This window comes from Oryzias latipes, chromosome 8 (assembly GCF_053564925.1).
Source record: "Oryzias latipes strain Hd-rR chromosome 8, Olatipes_Hd-rR_3.1".
Taxonomy (NCBI): Eukaryota; Metazoa; Chordata; class Actinopteri; order Beloniformes; family Adrianichthyidae; genus Oryzias; species Oryzias latipes.
This window is the reverse complement of record NC_136244.1, coordinates 2526990-2543628: the sequence shown is the minus strand read 5'-3', so window position 1 is coordinate 2543628 and position 16639 is coordinate 2526990. Positions and strand designations below refer to the sequence as shown.

Below are 16639 nucleotides of genomic sequence, written 5' to 3'. Positions count from 1 at the left end.
GAATCAGTCCGGCCCTCAACTTGTGCTGTTTTTGAAAATGTGTGTTTGTCCTCTCCATGCTGCAGAGTGCAAAGCAGCGCAACAGGAGACAACTTAGCTCAGATTGTGATGACTGGACTCACTCCAGCTCTACTAGAGGAAACAGATTCTCTGATTTGTCCTGTTGTCCAGTTTATGAAGGGATCTTTTTTTGTAACCAGCATCTTGCTTTATAACGTCACGTCCCCACATTGACGCATGGTCAACCAGGAACAGCCGTAAGATCTGTTTGACTGACCACACCCCTTTGTGTAGCGGCGTAAAGTCCCCCTCCCCCCCTGCATTATGGTGTTTTCTTGGTTGTTCGGAATCTCCTGGATTTTTACGATCCACTTTCTTGCTCTGTCTGTCCTCTTCACCTGCAGCCTGAACCTGCTTTCATCCTATAAGCCTTGCTCTCTTTCCATCTGGTCACTTTTCCCACCTTTCTTCTCTCCATCATGTCAACCAACTCTCTAGTTTGACTCTGAAAGTTTCTCCTCTGCAAATGCTCCTTTCTCCTCTCCTTCTTCCACCGACAGTTTTCCATTTTCCACCCAGTAGGCCAACCTCACAGGTGGTGGTTGTTTTTGTGAACCACAGACGGTGTAGCATGAAGTCCGGTTTGTGTTCACATGCATTGATTTGTCTTTGGTTTACGTTGAATGTGTTTCCTGACACAAACCTCTGCGTTTACCTGGACTTGGAACTGGGATGTGGAAGCTCTGGATCGGGTCCCCCTGTGGTTGTGTTACTGAAAGAAAAGGTTTTTTTCTTTGTTTGTTTAAATTTTGCATTTTTTAGGATAAGCTAAAGCTTGAACATTGAAACTTTGTATAATAAAAATAGTCTTAAATTATACTTTAAAAAGAAGCTAAAACTGCAGGAATATGTTGGATCAGCAGTAAACTCTTTCAAGATTCAACCAAAAACCTTTCCTACTTTACTTATTTTAAAATCCACAAATTAGAATACTAACATAAAAGGCTGTTCTTGTTGCAGTTCTTCGTGTAATAAAATAAACTCTTCTAAGGACTTTAGCAGGTTTGAATGACATATTCACATTCTACTGTAATGCTTTAAAAACATCCATTTGGCTGAAATGTGCCTGAAGCTGCCTGCAGCGGAACCTGTGTGTTCTGCAGAGACCACCAGTCCGTAAATGTCTGCCACTGGGGGCCGTATGCAGACAGAGACAGATAATTAAAGGGCCTGGAGCTGGACTGATGATGGGAACAGACTGAGCACAGATGTTCTGCTGGAACTTCTGTTTGATGATGAGACTGTTTAAGTCGTGCAGCTTCTGATTTTTAAAGTCTGAGCTTAGAGACGCAGAGACCAAACACGACCGCTCATCTCTTTCTCCGCTCTGTCTGTCCAGAAGCCCCGGAGGAGTTAGGACCGCCCCCTTCTGTGGACGAGGCGGCGGACGCCCTTATGACCAGACTGGGCTTCTTGCTGGGGGAGAGAGTGGTCAGTGAAGAACCGGTCTCTCCACATCAAACCCAAGATGAAGTACAGGTATGCACCTCCGCTTCACACTCTGAGTGGTTCTGCTGATAGCGGAAGGAGGGTTCGTCTTGATGTTTTACCCCAGTTACAGAATACTTGGAACTAAAGCCTGTTTCAAAATCAAGATAAAGAGTCATATAACCAACATAAGCTTTAAAATCTTTAAAGTTTATGTTGCCTTTTCTTAAAAAACACCCGATTGCCGTTTTTGGCTCCTAATCAACCCCGAACTATTTTTGAAACCCTGAATTTTTTTCTTTTTTCTCAACTTTCTCTACTAGTTACTATAGGGGGTTTAGGAATCTTCTGACACACAAGGTGTGCATTTGTTTAAACTCCTTTTGTATTTGAGGCTAAACTTTATTCAGATCAACTATGTTTGCATACATCTTCTGCTTGACATGATGGAAAAAAAGAAGAGAAAAGGAGAGAATGGGGTGTTAGAGATGGGACGCCCTAAAAATGTGGAACTCACAAAACGGTTTTGTTGAAATGATTTTGTCAGAGATGTTGTTAATGTTGAGTAGACTAAATTATGACCTTTAAACTGGGTTTAGAAAGCTCTCAATTAATGGACAGAATTATTTCTGCAGCTGATTAACATGTCCGTCCATCCATCCATCTATCTATCCATTCATCCATCCATCCATCCATGGATTAGTCACAACTGCCCTTAGGGGTTGGATACGGGCTGTCCGTTGGCGAACAATGGGCAAACCTGAACGGGGCATGCAAGTGGCTCGCACAAAATATCAAGGTCATAGACCGCTAATTGGGTCCGTAGGGTGAACGGACAAGCGGCTCGCAAGTCCTGATGACCTGAAAAGACCCTGTACCCATTTCTCACCCGCAGACACCCTCTATCTAGCCGTAAGGGCTGTTGTGACTACTGCCTTACTAATGACTAGAGTGTACGTGAGGACACTGTATGACCGCATCACCCGTACATAATAAGTGCGTGCAAGTTACTTCACGATACACTGACCACACGTACGACAATGGTACGTTCGACTTTCAGCAAGCATCAAGGAGACTATAAAACACACCTGCGCTCCCTTTAACATACGACCGCTCCTCTTTACGACCCTTAACAGGCCGGAAAAGCTGAATAACTGCAACCCCGTACAGGTACATGTGATCATTATACACATTCTGGGTCAGCTACCTTTGGTTGGGGTTCACCCTGGACAGTTAGTTGTCCATCACAGAGCCACTGGGAGGCAAACACCTTAGTGACACGTATCGAGGAACCTTTGAAGAACGCTTTTAGACTGTTGGAGAAAACCCACACATACACTTGAAAATGTAAAGTCTACACAGAAAGGACTCAGATTGGATTTGAACCAACGCCTCGCAGTAAGGCGAGAGTGCTGACCTCAACATATCATGTTTCAGTTATCAACTAACCCATTTATGGATTGAGGAGGCGTATAGAAGAAAGTGAATGTCAAAAGGATTTGTGCCGAAAAAAGCCTGCAGGGAAACAGATTAGTGGCAAAAACATTGTAAAAAGGAAAAAACTTACAAAGCTTAATAAAAAGGGAGGGGGAAAATCAAATGATCAAACATTAAAATGAAGAAGCAAACAAATGGTTAAAAATTATGGAAATCAAATAAGGGATGGAACAAAATTCAGGGGGGTGACTTTTCCAATGAAAGCTAAAGACATTGCAAATAATTTCAGTAATCATTTGACTGAAAGAGCTGAAAAGTTAAGGAACGGAATGCGGTCCCTTAATGAGAGGGGCATGCCTGCTCATATATAACTAACTGGGATGGATGTGAGGTTACTTAAAGGTGTTTCAAAGATTTTATCATTGCTATTTAGCCACACAGTTTAGTCCGAGTTTGAAGTTGGGATTATTCTGAAGGCAATAGCAGCCTGGAACAGAAAGGTTTTCTGTGAACCAACGGTTCTATAATTCTAATGTTTTCATTTTTATGTTTCATTTTCAACCATTTGAATCCTTAGTCTTACATGGAGACAAAGTGGATGATTCTGCGTGCACAGCTCTGACAGAGATAAGATATTTGCAAATAAAACGAAAAAGGTTTACTTAACTTTAATGTAGCATTTGATATTGCAGATCATCAATTGCTATCAAATAAGATGATATCTAGTGAGATCAGTTCATCAGCAATCATTTGGGTGGGTAGTTGTTCATATAATAGGATGCAGTCTGTGTCTTTATGGAGGTTTTTCTCTTCCTAAATATTTACAGTGTTGAGTTTCCTGTGGAAATTGTTTTGGGGAATTTCTATTCTCCGTATTGGAAAATCAAATAAATATTAATTATAGAACAATACTGAATCTGATCTATGACTATTAACAGATTGGATTTGTGAAACAAAACTTGTATGGAATGTTGGTAAAACCAAAAGTATTTAAAAATGTAACTGATTATGACAACCAGCTCTTTCTGTCACCCAAAGGTCCGAACACTGAGCGAGTTCTGGAGGTTACAGTGCTTAATGTCTGTAAATATAACCTTTTTAGGAAAGTTCTTAGAGATACATCTGGTATTGGTAGATGCTCTCTTTTTCTTACTTACGAGAGCTCACAATGCAAACACTCGTTTTAGCCATTGACTGCGTATGAGAACTGGACTGAGCGAGTGTGATGTCACCCATCGCTTTTTTCACGATGCAGATGTCGCCGTGCTGTCAGTAACCAGTGATTGGTCCAGATTGGCCTGAGTCCTTGTTTCTATGGCAACCTCTGACGCCAAAAGGTCCATGCATACGTTACGTAGTTTATACACAATTATTATTTAAGTCTTAAGCAATTGTGCATGATTTTTGAGAGATGCATTGTCAAATTTGTGCCTTTCCACGACCGTTCAACGTATATCTCACAGACTTTTGACGCATAAACCACCGATGTATAACTTTTATATCACGGATACGGCCCACATATGTTCAGATTACGTAATTGACAAACAAATAACGAATGAATTACAGATAAACAGCGCAATAATCATGCACAGTTTAATGTTCTACGTTGGTTAACATGTTCTCTGCGTGACTTAACTTAGTTCAATCGTGATACATCTGTAAAAATCTCAACTTTTCAACAACTCGTCTCACTTTTTTCACGCATATTTACATATGACCAATTTTTATCCATGCAATGTGTGCAAATTGTACGCAGTGGCTGTGCAGCAACACACACAGCCTTTAGTTACTGCTGACCTGTATGAAAATATTTTCCATACTCCAAAACAAAAAAGATCCAAGAGCTGCTTTTTCATGTCCCCCTAGTTTAAGTCTGAGTGTGGAAAATGTGAAAACAATACTGTCACTGCTTAGAGAAGACATGGGGTTGGCATGGAATGGCCTGCACAGAAAATTGCAAATGTATCGTTATCGCGATCTCAAGCTGTGCAATATGCACATTGCATAAGACGGCGGAAATTGCAATAAAAGGGTTTCCTTAAATGTGCTAAAACAATCTTGTGGCAGCTTAAAGTATTTAATGAATCAAATAAATCAATGTATGCATTTGACCAATGAGATGGACGCCTTCACGTTGTTGACCAATCGGATGGAGCCCTTTAATTTAATTATTTGCATCCTATGTTGTAGACTAAGGGTGAACTCGTATTTAAATTCAACTGTTGCAGTGAAATAGAAATGAGGTTTTTTGTTGGTTTGCTGTTTGTTTATGTATCAAAGGTTATATAGTGATCACAGTAATGATCAGTATTTTTGCAAATCGCTAGTTTTCTTTATATCGTGCAACCCTAGCATGGAACTATATACTTTTCTTTAGATATATCTTTAAACTAAGCCACCAAAATGCTGTTCTGTGGTCATACAGTCAAGCAAATCCCAGGACAAAAGCAGTGTGTGAAAATACAGAGTCATCACAATGAAGAATCAATCTCCACTTAATGGAGCTAAAGCCCACAGGAAAGACACTGAAAAAAAACTACTGAACATGTTTTTGGATGAATTGATTAATAAACCTTGTGGGTACCGACAGTTTTTTACGTATTTGTAGCGTCGTTTTTTGTGGACCCCAGGAAGAAAAGCTGCGAACGTTACATGCAGCTAATGGGGATCCACACAGCAATAATCAATGAGAAAGAACCCCACCTCTGACACCAATGGAATATTTGCTTACTACACAGTTCAGGGGGATTCACTGACACACACAGACGTGTTCATGTACACACTGTAACACACACACGGGTTGGAACCAGCTAGAATTTTGATCATTCAGCACTCAGAGAATGTATGCAGACTTGTCTTCCTCAAGGCTGCTCCTCTACTACCAGATTATCCAACAGGAAAGTCCAAGACACGTAAAAAGAAAAATGAATGTAGTTGAACAGCTTAGTGAGCATGCGACTGTAGCAACAGCTTGAATGTAGATTAAAGCAAAAGAAAAATGGAAACGGGTGTGTGGTTACATTTATATGCAATGCATCTCCTTATTTTTCCAGCTAAGCGTTGACTACAGGACAATAATAATCTTTCTTATTCAATCATTTTGACACTTTTTCATTTGTAATGTGTTCTTAATACCCTGAAAGAAGAAAACATTTAAAACGTTTAAACTATCTTCAGCGGTCACACATCTAGGTGTAAAATTTGATCTCTGTTTTTAAACTGTTTGGTTCCAGATTCCAGCTCAGATAAGGAAAAAACAAAAAACATTCATGGATTTGTCTGACAGTGGATGCATCAGAATGGAGCAGAGCAGGGAGCTTGTGGCATCATTTTATCAACTGCTCCCAAATAAAGAAAAACTCAGAAATCCAATTTCAAGATTATGTTTCTTTAATATTGTCTCAACTGTGGATTCAAACCCACATTATTCAGTCTCAGGGCAGACACTACACCTCTCTGCTGGTTCATTTAGCCAATTATAATGACCTAACAGTTTTTCTTTGTGGTTCAGATCCTAGGTAATGTTCAGAATGGGCTCATTCCACAGAGACTGAAGAACCTTTTTCATGCTCTTTCTGCTTGTTCAGGGAAAATGAGCAGAACCGAGTTCAAGTCTTCCTGTTATAAATGTGGGCTTCTTTCTCGTCTCGTCCTCCCTGCAGAGAATTTCTCCCTCCTCCAGTCTGGCTAGCAGCAACACCTCCCCCTGCTCCACTCTGCAGCCTCCCGCTGGGGGGGAGGGAGGCTCGAACAACAAGCCCCCCTCCTGCCACCACGCCTCCGTGGCCTCCCCCACCTCCACGCTGGAGAGCAGAGACAGCGGCATCATAGGTGAGGCGAGGGTCTTCTGAGCGTGCTCAGGTTTGGTTTTCCACCGTAGAGATCAGGAATCCAAAACATCTCCCCCCCTCCCCTCCCTTCTGCTCCTCCCAGCCACCCTGACCAGTTATTCTGCTGACTCGGCTGCAGAGCGGGAGGATGGTTCAAAAAAGTACGTTGGTGACGGTTACCATGGCAGCGGCCTCAGGCAGCAAGGCGGCCGGCTGGTGGCGCCCTCTGCTTCCTCGTCGTGCGTGCTGGCGGGGGGCAGCGTGAGGGACTGCTTGCTGTACCAGGGGGACGACGGCCTGTCCGTCTCCACCTACAGCCTAAACAAACTCCATCCGGACCGCGGACCCGGCTCCTCCAACTCCTCCGCTTCGTCCCACTCTGTTACGCTCAACCTCATTCCTCGCCCGAATTCGGTGGCAGGTAGGAAGCGGCCAGGTTCCTTAAAGGCTTTGATTCACCGGCAGAAGCAGCAGACCAGCGGGGCTGAGCTCCAGCCTGTCTTTTCACTCAGGTTGAAGGTTTAAAAAGGTTGACATCTTCATCTGAAAAAAAAGTTAAAGTAATCTGTTACACTTGACTTGTGTACTTTTACTGAGATACTATGATCTGTGTTTGTAAAATACACCAAAATGTAAAATATTTGGACTTGCATTACCCAAAGAAAATTTGTCATAAGACGAACTAAACAAATGATTTTTGAAATAATTACAACTTGTTGTATTTTAGGAAAGTGTTATTTGATTATTTATCCTAAATCATTAAGAAATGGAGAATTATTCTTTATAGATCTCAGTATTTTCAGCTCTATTGGGTGATTATAAAGCAGACTGTCAATCAAGGGTCTATTTTTGAACTTGGGGTCATATATAAGACTCACCGAACTGTAAGGAGCAGTGAGCTAGACAAAAGGGTCAAACATAAGTCCATACGTCAGTCAGACTTTAGTAACTCCACAACTTGTTTGTAATGCATATACATGTTAGCCTTGTAGAAGTGTTATCCACGTTGGCCTAATCACCATAACTCTTGTCTGCAACATGTAAAAAAATACATGGATACCGCTAAAAGACACCTAACACTAACTATCTAACTAACTCTCCATCTGCTACATTAGCCGCGTTATTCACAATAACACCCAACCTTGTTTGCAACTTTTACTAAAAAACCGACTGACATGTTGACAAAGCGCTCTCAAAATCGCTGCAACATCGGTAAACTCAACCATGATGAATCCGCTCCGGATTATAAGGCGCACTGTTTTTTTTCTTTTTAAATGAAGCCTTAAGTGGGTCTTTTGTTGTGGGAAATTCTGTACACCAAATGTTTCCTGGTTGACTCTGAAAGCCTCATGGTTTTCAGAGCTTTTCTGGTGGATTCAGGATCGCCTTTAGAACAGGAAACTGCTCACTGTCTTTCCCCATGAACAAGCAAAACCTTTGAATCAGTTTCTATGAATACATGAAACCAAAGTAGAGATGACTGGGCTTCAAATTTGGACAACCCAGGATCTCAGCAGAATGACCTCATTCCAACTGTCAGGCATGGTGAAGGAGGGGTAATAATGTGGGCCTGTTCAGAATTCCTCACTGTATCCGTTTTCCAGGCTTCCTACAGGCAGCAGTTCCCCGTCTAAAGATGTTTTTCTCAAACTCCAGATGTTTGCTGAACACTTTTAATAACTTGTCTTGAAATTGAGTCCAGGCATCTGAACTGAAGGTCCTCTTCCTTGAAACGCCTCACCACTCATTGGTTAGACGGATGAATCCACTTGTTGGATGAGTGGCGAATCGTTTCAAGACGACGTTACCTGGAAGGATGACAATAATTAACATTTAGCAATGATAAAAATTGAGACCAACTTTTTAAGCCAATGAGCACTTTTACATTAAAGTGTGCGTGCTTAAACTCCTGGGATTTTCTTTCTGACTGACGGCTTTGGAGGTTACAGAGAGAGTCTGTAACCTCTCACCCCTGCACTCTCTCTGCAGCCACTAGTTCAGCCCACCTGGAAGACCTAGCATATCTGGATCAGCAGCAGAGACATTTGCCCTCAAGGACGCCTCTCCGGCTGCCCAGACAGAATCCTGGGAGTCACAGTCATCAGGATTCCAGAGGTCAGTGTTTGCCGACGCTTGGACTCAAACCGATCCAGGCTTTGTAACCCAACGTCTTCCTCTGCCAGCAGTCCGCTTCACCCCCTCCCTCAACCTGAAGTCCCTCCACTTTGAAGTTCCTGGCCTCTCCTCTGATTGGCTCTTTACTGGCAGAGACTGGCTTTTTCAGGAAGTGGACAGTTGTCTTCGCAGCAGCGACCCTGTGAGCAGCAAAGGCGTGCTGATCATCGGAAACATGGGCTTTGGAAAGTCTGCTATCATAGCCCGCCTGGTGGCGCTCAGTTGTCACGGAAACCGCATGTGGCCAAACAGTTGCAACCAGACAATGCCGAGATGTGAGTTTGTTTTGAGGGAGTTCAATTTCCAAACAGGTTTATTCTGTTTAGGGATTCTTCTTTTCTGACGTAAGGGTCACGTCCGATCCTCAGGTACAGATGGTGAACATGCTCGCATTCTGACTCTTCTTATAGGCGTAGAGCCTGTTCCTCCGTCTCATGATTCCATGGGGAAAGGTGGAGAAGATGAAGGAGGAGGAAGCTGCCCAGGGACTCCAGAGATGAGGAGGAAGCAGGAGGAGGCTCTGAGGCTGCTGGCAGGACAGGTACCCGCACAAAACGCACGTAAATGCCCGCTTCCGGCTTCTGCGATCAAAACTCTCACGTTAGTGCATAGCTACGTGAGGTTCAGATTCCACAGACAAAAGGTGCGGCGGCCATTGAATGCCCGTTGAAAGTTGAACCGGGTCGAACTGTCAGGGACCAATCAGGGACTCAGATTTGGTTGTGACGTATGGATGGCGTCCCTTTTAAATCACAGGAGTGAGAACCGTTTGAAAATTGATCACGAAGGAGAAATGGATAATTGTGGTTTGTGACGCTACGGAATTATTTGACACCAAGTCTTTCATTTATCGGAATAGAGCTGAGAAAGAAAAAAACAGGAGTCACATGATTCGCACCGCTTTGACATTTCGCACCAAGCGTCTTCCAACTGCAGTTGGCGGACATGTTCTCGTGGAAAAAAAACAAAAAGACGGCCCATCCTGCTTGTCCAGTGAACAAAACAGGCTACAGTCACGTTCCAGACGGCACATTTAGTGCGTTGTTGAACGAACGTTTGTTTCTCTAGGGTTTTGAATAATGCTATAACTAAGTTTGGCCCCAAAAAAAGGAAGAGGAAAATGTAGAAAATAGTGCAAGCCAACAAAACTTTCACTGAGCGGCAAAACCTGGGAGTCAGTGAGGAGCAACTGAAACTCCTGAGAGTTATTACGGATTCCCACGATGGCTGGCTTTGCTTCCTCCAGACAACCATGATGTAGAATAGGAAGACTTTCTACATGTGGTAAGAAGACAGACATGCAGCGCAGAAGAAACTGCAGACTTTGTCTTAAGCGTCACAAAACTGAACCCTCGCTCTAACAGAATTCCAGAACTACTAGAATGACCATGGCAGTTCATTTGACTAGTCTGACATTATTTGTATGTCATTTGCATTATATGGAAAAGGCCTTATAGTGGATGGGAGGAAAGGTAAAACCTCAACTCAGGTAGTGTCCTTTCTTTTCTATTTGGCATTTTTGTTTCTCTAGGGTTTAGAATAAAGCTATAACTAGGTTTGGCACAAAATAAAAGGAAGAGGAAAATGTAGAAAATAGTGAAATATGACACCCCCCTTTAAAAAGCATCTGCTTTTTATAGATCATAGCTTGAGGAACTAACACTCAGATCTCTTTCAAATTTTGAAATTATAACTATAAAAAAGATTACAATAAAAATACACTCTGATAGGAAATCAGAGTCTTATTGGTCTATAATTTTATTTAACTAATTAATGATGTTACAAACTTTTAAAAGCAGTCAAAATACCAGCCTCTTTAGTTGTAGTGTTAAATGAATTTTAGTAACAGTGACTGACAGAAAACACTAAGGAGAGCTTTGGGTTTGATTCCTGAGTAGGCAGCGGGAAAAGCGGAAATATAGAAGTTCTTCTCTTCTCAATGGAATCTAAAGGTGACTGGGGTCTGAATGGACAGGAGACAGACAAATGAACAATAAACACTGGAACAGCTGTTAGAAAACAAAACATGCAAGTTAATAACCGTAGTGATGAGAAGAAAGGGAATAAACCCAAAACACTGGAACATCTATTGTTGATCAAAGAGTGAATGGGTTGACTATCTGTTAGAGGACAAAGCTGATGTGTTAGTTACAGTACAGACCAAAAATTTGGACACAACTTCTCATTCAAATGAATGGGAAGGTGTGTCCAAACCTTTGGTCTGTACTGTGCAAAGGTAGAGCAGGATGGAGACAAAACAACGCATACATTTCCCCAAATCCTTAAATGAAGACAAAAATAAGAGGCGAGCATAAAATCACTGGAACATTTGTCCAAGGACAACATATATACGTTTGGTACTGGAACACTGACACAGCGGGAAGTAGACAGACCATGTTCTTTAAGAGATTCTTGCATTTTAGTAACTGCATTACTCAGATGTAAATACAGTGTTCCCTCGTTTATCACAGGGGTTATGTTCTAAAAATAACCTGCGATAGGTGAAGTCTGAGTATTATTCTACGTACTTTCAAGGCTGTAAAAGCCCCTCATCACACTTTGCACACACAGACACAAACATTTTCAGGCGTTTCTCTCTTCTTTAAACTTTCAAAGGTCAAAGTCTAGTTTAATAAAAAGAAAACAAAGGTCTGATGGCGATCAAAGATTTAAGTAAATGTCACAACCTGAACGTTTTCTGCACAGGAGCCACGCCACAGAATAGATTGATTGACAAGATCAGCAGCCAATCAGGATGCAGAAACAATGCTCTGTAAACAAAATAAAAGGGGGATGCAGCATTGCATAGAAAGAAAAATCATAAAGCAGTGAAATAGTGAAAGGTCAACCGTTATGTAGTTAGGGACAACGTAAGCCAAAAATCAGAGGGTTCTCCAAAAACGCTCTGTCTGTCTGAAATCAACTAAAGATTGCAGTAATTCCCACTTCTACTGCTCGCCTCATCAAATCTGTTGTGGTTATGGAAAATATTCAAAGATGACTGAAGTACCTGACAGAAGCCAGATGTGACGCCTACAGCAGGGGGCGCCATCCTCCCATTTATAACAACCACGTCTGCTTTCAAATACAGACTGGAGGAACATTGATTTCCGCCGACACAGAGGTTGAATCATTCAAATATGATTGTTTGGTGATTTTAGGAAACAAAATGTAATCATCAAAGCAGAAACATTGTTTTTTAATACAGACAGGAAGTGACCTGATGAAACAGTGGTGTCACTTCAATGTTTTCAGGGTTTTAGTTGTTCTCACATCACTTTTCTCCTAAGCCATAAAGGCTGTAACCCAACTCACCCACCCCCACCCCTCCAACACCCCCTTTTTTCAAAGAGAGTTGGGTTAAATGAAGGTCAAGGAGGCCATGAATTTTGGTGATGGATGCAGACCCCCCCCCCCCCCCCCCCCTCCTCCTCCTCCGTGCCTAAAAGAAGCCCGTTTTCTTTGCAGGTTGTGTCCTTTCACTTCTGTCAGGCGGATAACTGCCCCACCTGTCTGGTCCCTGAGTTTGTGCACAACATGGCCGCCATGATGATCGACGCCCCTCAGCTGGCCGCTTACAGAGACCTGCTCCATCGGTCGCCGCAGCTCCAGAGCTTGCTCAGCATGCGCTCCTGCGTTCAAGATCCCAGCTCGGCTCTGCAGAGAGGAATCCTGGACCCTCTGGAGGCTCTCCACAGAGGTACAAACAGGCCGCTCTCAGCATTAGGCAGGGACTGTCATAGCACCTCATGTCTCTGCCTGTTTCCCTTCCAGAGAGGAAGATCCATGTGGAGGGGGCGGGGCTAATTGTTCTTATTGACAGTCTGAATGAGGCAGAGTTTCACCGGCCTGACTATGGAGACACGCTGACTTCATTCCTGTCTCGAAGCGTCCAGAAGTTTCCTCCCTGGTTGAAGGTCATCTGTACTGTCCGTACTGCTCAGCAGGTAAGCACACACCTGTTCACAAACTGTTAAACTGTTGCACACATAGTTACTCTTTAGGGGGTTGACCCGTACGGGTGCTCAGTCGTCCAGGCCTGTGCAGGGTCGCAGAGAGGAGGGGGCCGTGTCTTGCGGTTCCTTTGAGGGAGCATACGACTGTGATGCATGTAGGACATCCAGACTACCTGAGCTCCGATTGTCGAACTTCTCATATTCTAAAGGCCAGTCTGCACGAAAGGAGCCCACAGGGAGCGCAGGGTGTCGAAAAAATGAAAAATTCAGACGCAAACTGCAGAGGAAATACAACACTTTGCTCATCTACACACACTGTTCATCAAGTACACACACACACACACACACACATCTGTCAGCAGGTAGATATATTTTAAGGTATAAGAGAACGTACACAAACACACACACTGTTTGGCAGATGCACACACCACTCACATCTCTGTTACAGTTGTTAATTCACTAAAATAAAAATGTTAAATAAAAAACACCTCAGCAGATTTGTACAACATTAATGTCTGCTCTACCCGTTTTACACACATTTTTGGCCCGTAGACGAGCGCTGCACAATATGAGGAAAAATCGCCACATGCGATATCAGAGATTAATACTGCGATAAAGATATAACTTGCGGTAAATAAACAAAGAGCATCTGAGGGTCCAGGGTTCGAGTCCCTGTTCAAGTGCCATATGTAACACTCTACAAACACAATTTGAAAGCCTTACAAACCCACAGGTCCATTAGTTCCTTCTTAAATGATTTTTATTGTGGATTATTTAAATGTATACAAAAAAAACCAAAACCAGGCAGACCGAGTGAGATTCAATTCGCCTTATTCACAAATATATATACCGTATTTTCCGGACTATAAGTTGCTGCGGAGTATAAGTCGCTCCAGCCCAAAAATGCATTATAAAGTAGAAAAAAACACAGATAAGTCGCACTGGACTATAAGTCGCATTTTGACGGGAAATTTATTTGACAAAATCTGAGACCAAGATATAATAACTTGCACAAACTCATTTGACACAATCATAGCAGACTGTTTATCTCATAATTTCACAGTAATTCTTTCTCATACTTATTTATTTATTCCTTTCATGAAGCATCATTGGCCAACTAATACTCTGTTTTCATCCTGTATTTGTAGAAACAGTTGTCATTTTTATTGCATTTCTGAATCTATGAAATCATTGGAAAATAGAATATTATGTTGTTAGCCTTCAAGATCTTACTGTAAAAAAAATTTGCTGATTCTCTGAGTCACTTAACATACTCTTAACACTTAACATACCTCATACATCAAATTGACCCAGGAACATCATCTCTGTTCCTCACAAATGAACATAACAGGAGGGTTAACAATGTATTTATTTCAATTTAGTTCTAATATAAGTCACTGCAGAGTATAAGTCGCACCCCTTGCTAAACTATGAAAAAAAGGGCGACTTATAGTCCGGAAAATACATATAACATAAAACATATATATATATATATATATATATATATATATATATATATATATATATATATATATATATATATATATATATATATATATATATATATATATATATATATATATATATATATATATATATATATATATATATATATATATATATAAAACATCCCCCAGAGTCCAGTAACCCTTCACCACCCTACACACACACACCGCCAGTCTGAATGTTCCTTATTTACACTCCGCTCCTGTTGGCGTCTTCCACCCGTACCTGCGGAAGAAGTCTCAACTAGCGCGGGTTTTGAATGTTCCGTCCGCAAGTTAGAAAACATACGCCTTACCGGCTCCGTTGACCCACGATCGTCCCCCCGTAAACCGGAATGTCTGGGACCTCACCCCCAAGGCGGGAATACTCCCCCAAAAAGAATACACAATCCAACAACGAGGTTGACGTGCTGGGCTGAAGTGGCAGTAATGTGGCTAGAAATCCCCGTCTTGCGGCTGGTGCTGACTCGCTCCGGGCATGCCCTCTCCGAAGTTCCTTCACCGTCTGGTGTTTTTTGGCGAGTCCCGTTTTCCCATCATTCCCCACCTTTTGTGATAGTCCAATCAACCGTCACCTAGGTGACTTGACCGCCATATTTGTAGTCCATGAGTTTTTCATGCTGCAGTCCTCCACACGGCCACAAACATTCAATCAATCATTTAAACAAACACAAAACACTGGACCATTAAACTTAAGGGGCTACCCTACGGAAGGTATATCATATTTTCTGTTTACCCCACAGTAAAATAACCATCCTAATACATATGTGGCAATGCTACAATACAACCAAAAACATCATTCCCATTCATTGCAACAGTTTAAAAATTATACTGCAAATGACCCTCGTCGACATAGTATTCGAACATCTAGCATAACAGGACTCCATCTGATTGGTCCACAACGTGAAGGGGTCCATCCGATTGGTCAAATGCATAAAGGGATTTATTGGATTTGTTAAGTGCTTCAAGTTGCCATAAGATTGTTTTAACACATTTAAGGTAATCATTTGTTGCAATTTTCTTTGTCTTTTGCGATTGTGCATATTGGACAGCTTGATATTGCGATGATGATAAATTTGCGGTGTATTGTGCAGGCGTAGACACAGATTTTGAGGTCACTTCGTAGTCGCTGCAAAGCCCCGGGTTGCCAACGACCACACTAATGTACGAACTGGATAACCACATCCGCCCGGTGTGGAAGCACACACACACTCATTTGAAAACACGGCTCAGGTGGGCTGTAAGAGGCAGCAGGTGAGTCTGCCTGTCTTCAACAGACATGGAAGGAGCTCGTAGATGAAAAGTGGTGAATGAGATGACATGATGGAGGTAGAAGAAGAGGAGACAGGGGCCCAGGTAGATGAAGAGGAGAAGGCCTAGGTATAGGAAAAGAGGACTTGACGAGGACCAAATCTGCCTCAAGACAGCCATGCAACATTTTTATATGTCTACAGACTTTATTTGTTTCATGGTTAATTACTGTAGCGGAAATGGTAATAAAAACTGTACGTATTGACATAAAAACTTGAAATACTCAGTCTGCAGCATCTGTGTTGTGCAGTGCTCGGTGAGTGTATAGTTGGTCTATTTGTGTTAATTTTCTATATATTTCAAACTAATCAGAAGGAATATTATGGGCTTTATTCATCTAAATTATGCCTTACATGCACATTTCTGGTCAAAACTCTAAATATGCTAAATATTTTCCAAATGTGCTTTCTTTTTATGGCAGCAGTGTGAAACAAAGTGTCTGATTGCTGAGGCATTTTCACAACAGTGTGTAATTGTTTTGACTGGAGTGTCGCATTTTGCATACGATCTGTGATTGATGCAAACTGGACAGTGGATAATTGTGATTATTACATGCAGTTTTCTAAATAGCATGTAACCGACTGAAAAAAACCTGTAAATGACGCACACGTCCCTCAGCAGCTACTCACAGAGGCACAGTGATAACCAAATACACAAACACACCTGGGATTGGGGCAGCATCCACAGGCTGACCCGGAGTAAAACTAGCAGCTCCTAGTGTGAAGGGGAGACTTGACACCCATTTACTGTGCAGGTCTACCTGGGGACACGTCTTGGGTTTGACTCAGAACCACTGAAACCCACCTGAACCTGTGTTGTGTTTGCTTCCAGGACATCACTTCCTCCCTGCGTTTTCACAGAATCTCTTTAGACCTCATCGAGGAGAACTGCGCCATAGATCGAGACCTGCAGGTGAGATTAGGCCTCCTCTTGTCTT

The 16639-nt window shown here is 42.2% G+C and overlaps 1 protein-coding gene across 3 annotated transcripts in view; it reads left to right on the top strand.

The window, feature by feature from the left end:
• LOC101167795 (protein TANC2) overlaps nucleotides 1-16639 on the top strand; it is a 50818-nt gene that overhangs the window by 18172 nt on the left and 16007 nt on the right. For 2 of the 3 annotated variants that reach the window (XM_023957812.2, XM_023957810.2), the window contains 9 exons: nucleotides 1400-1539; nucleotides 6588-6756; nucleotides 6859-7176; nucleotides 8745-8870; nucleotides 8939-9205; nucleotides 9341-9471; nucleotides 12399-12630; nucleotides 12705-12877; nucleotides 16534-16614. In XM_023957812.2, coding sequence (XP_023813580.1) covers nucleotides 1400-1539; nucleotides 6588-6756; nucleotides 6859-7176; nucleotides 8745-8870; nucleotides 8939-9205; nucleotides 9341-9471; nucleotides 12399-12630; nucleotides 12705-12877; nucleotides 16534-16614 — 1637 coding nt within the window. The remainder of the gene's footprint in view (nucleotides 1-1399; nucleotides 1540-6587; nucleotides 6757-6858; nucleotides 7177-8744; nucleotides 8871-8938; nucleotides 9206-9340; nucleotides 9472-12398; nucleotides 12631-12704; nucleotides 12878-16533; nucleotides 16615-16639) is intronic. The other variant, XM_023957811.2, reaches the window with a different exon arrangement.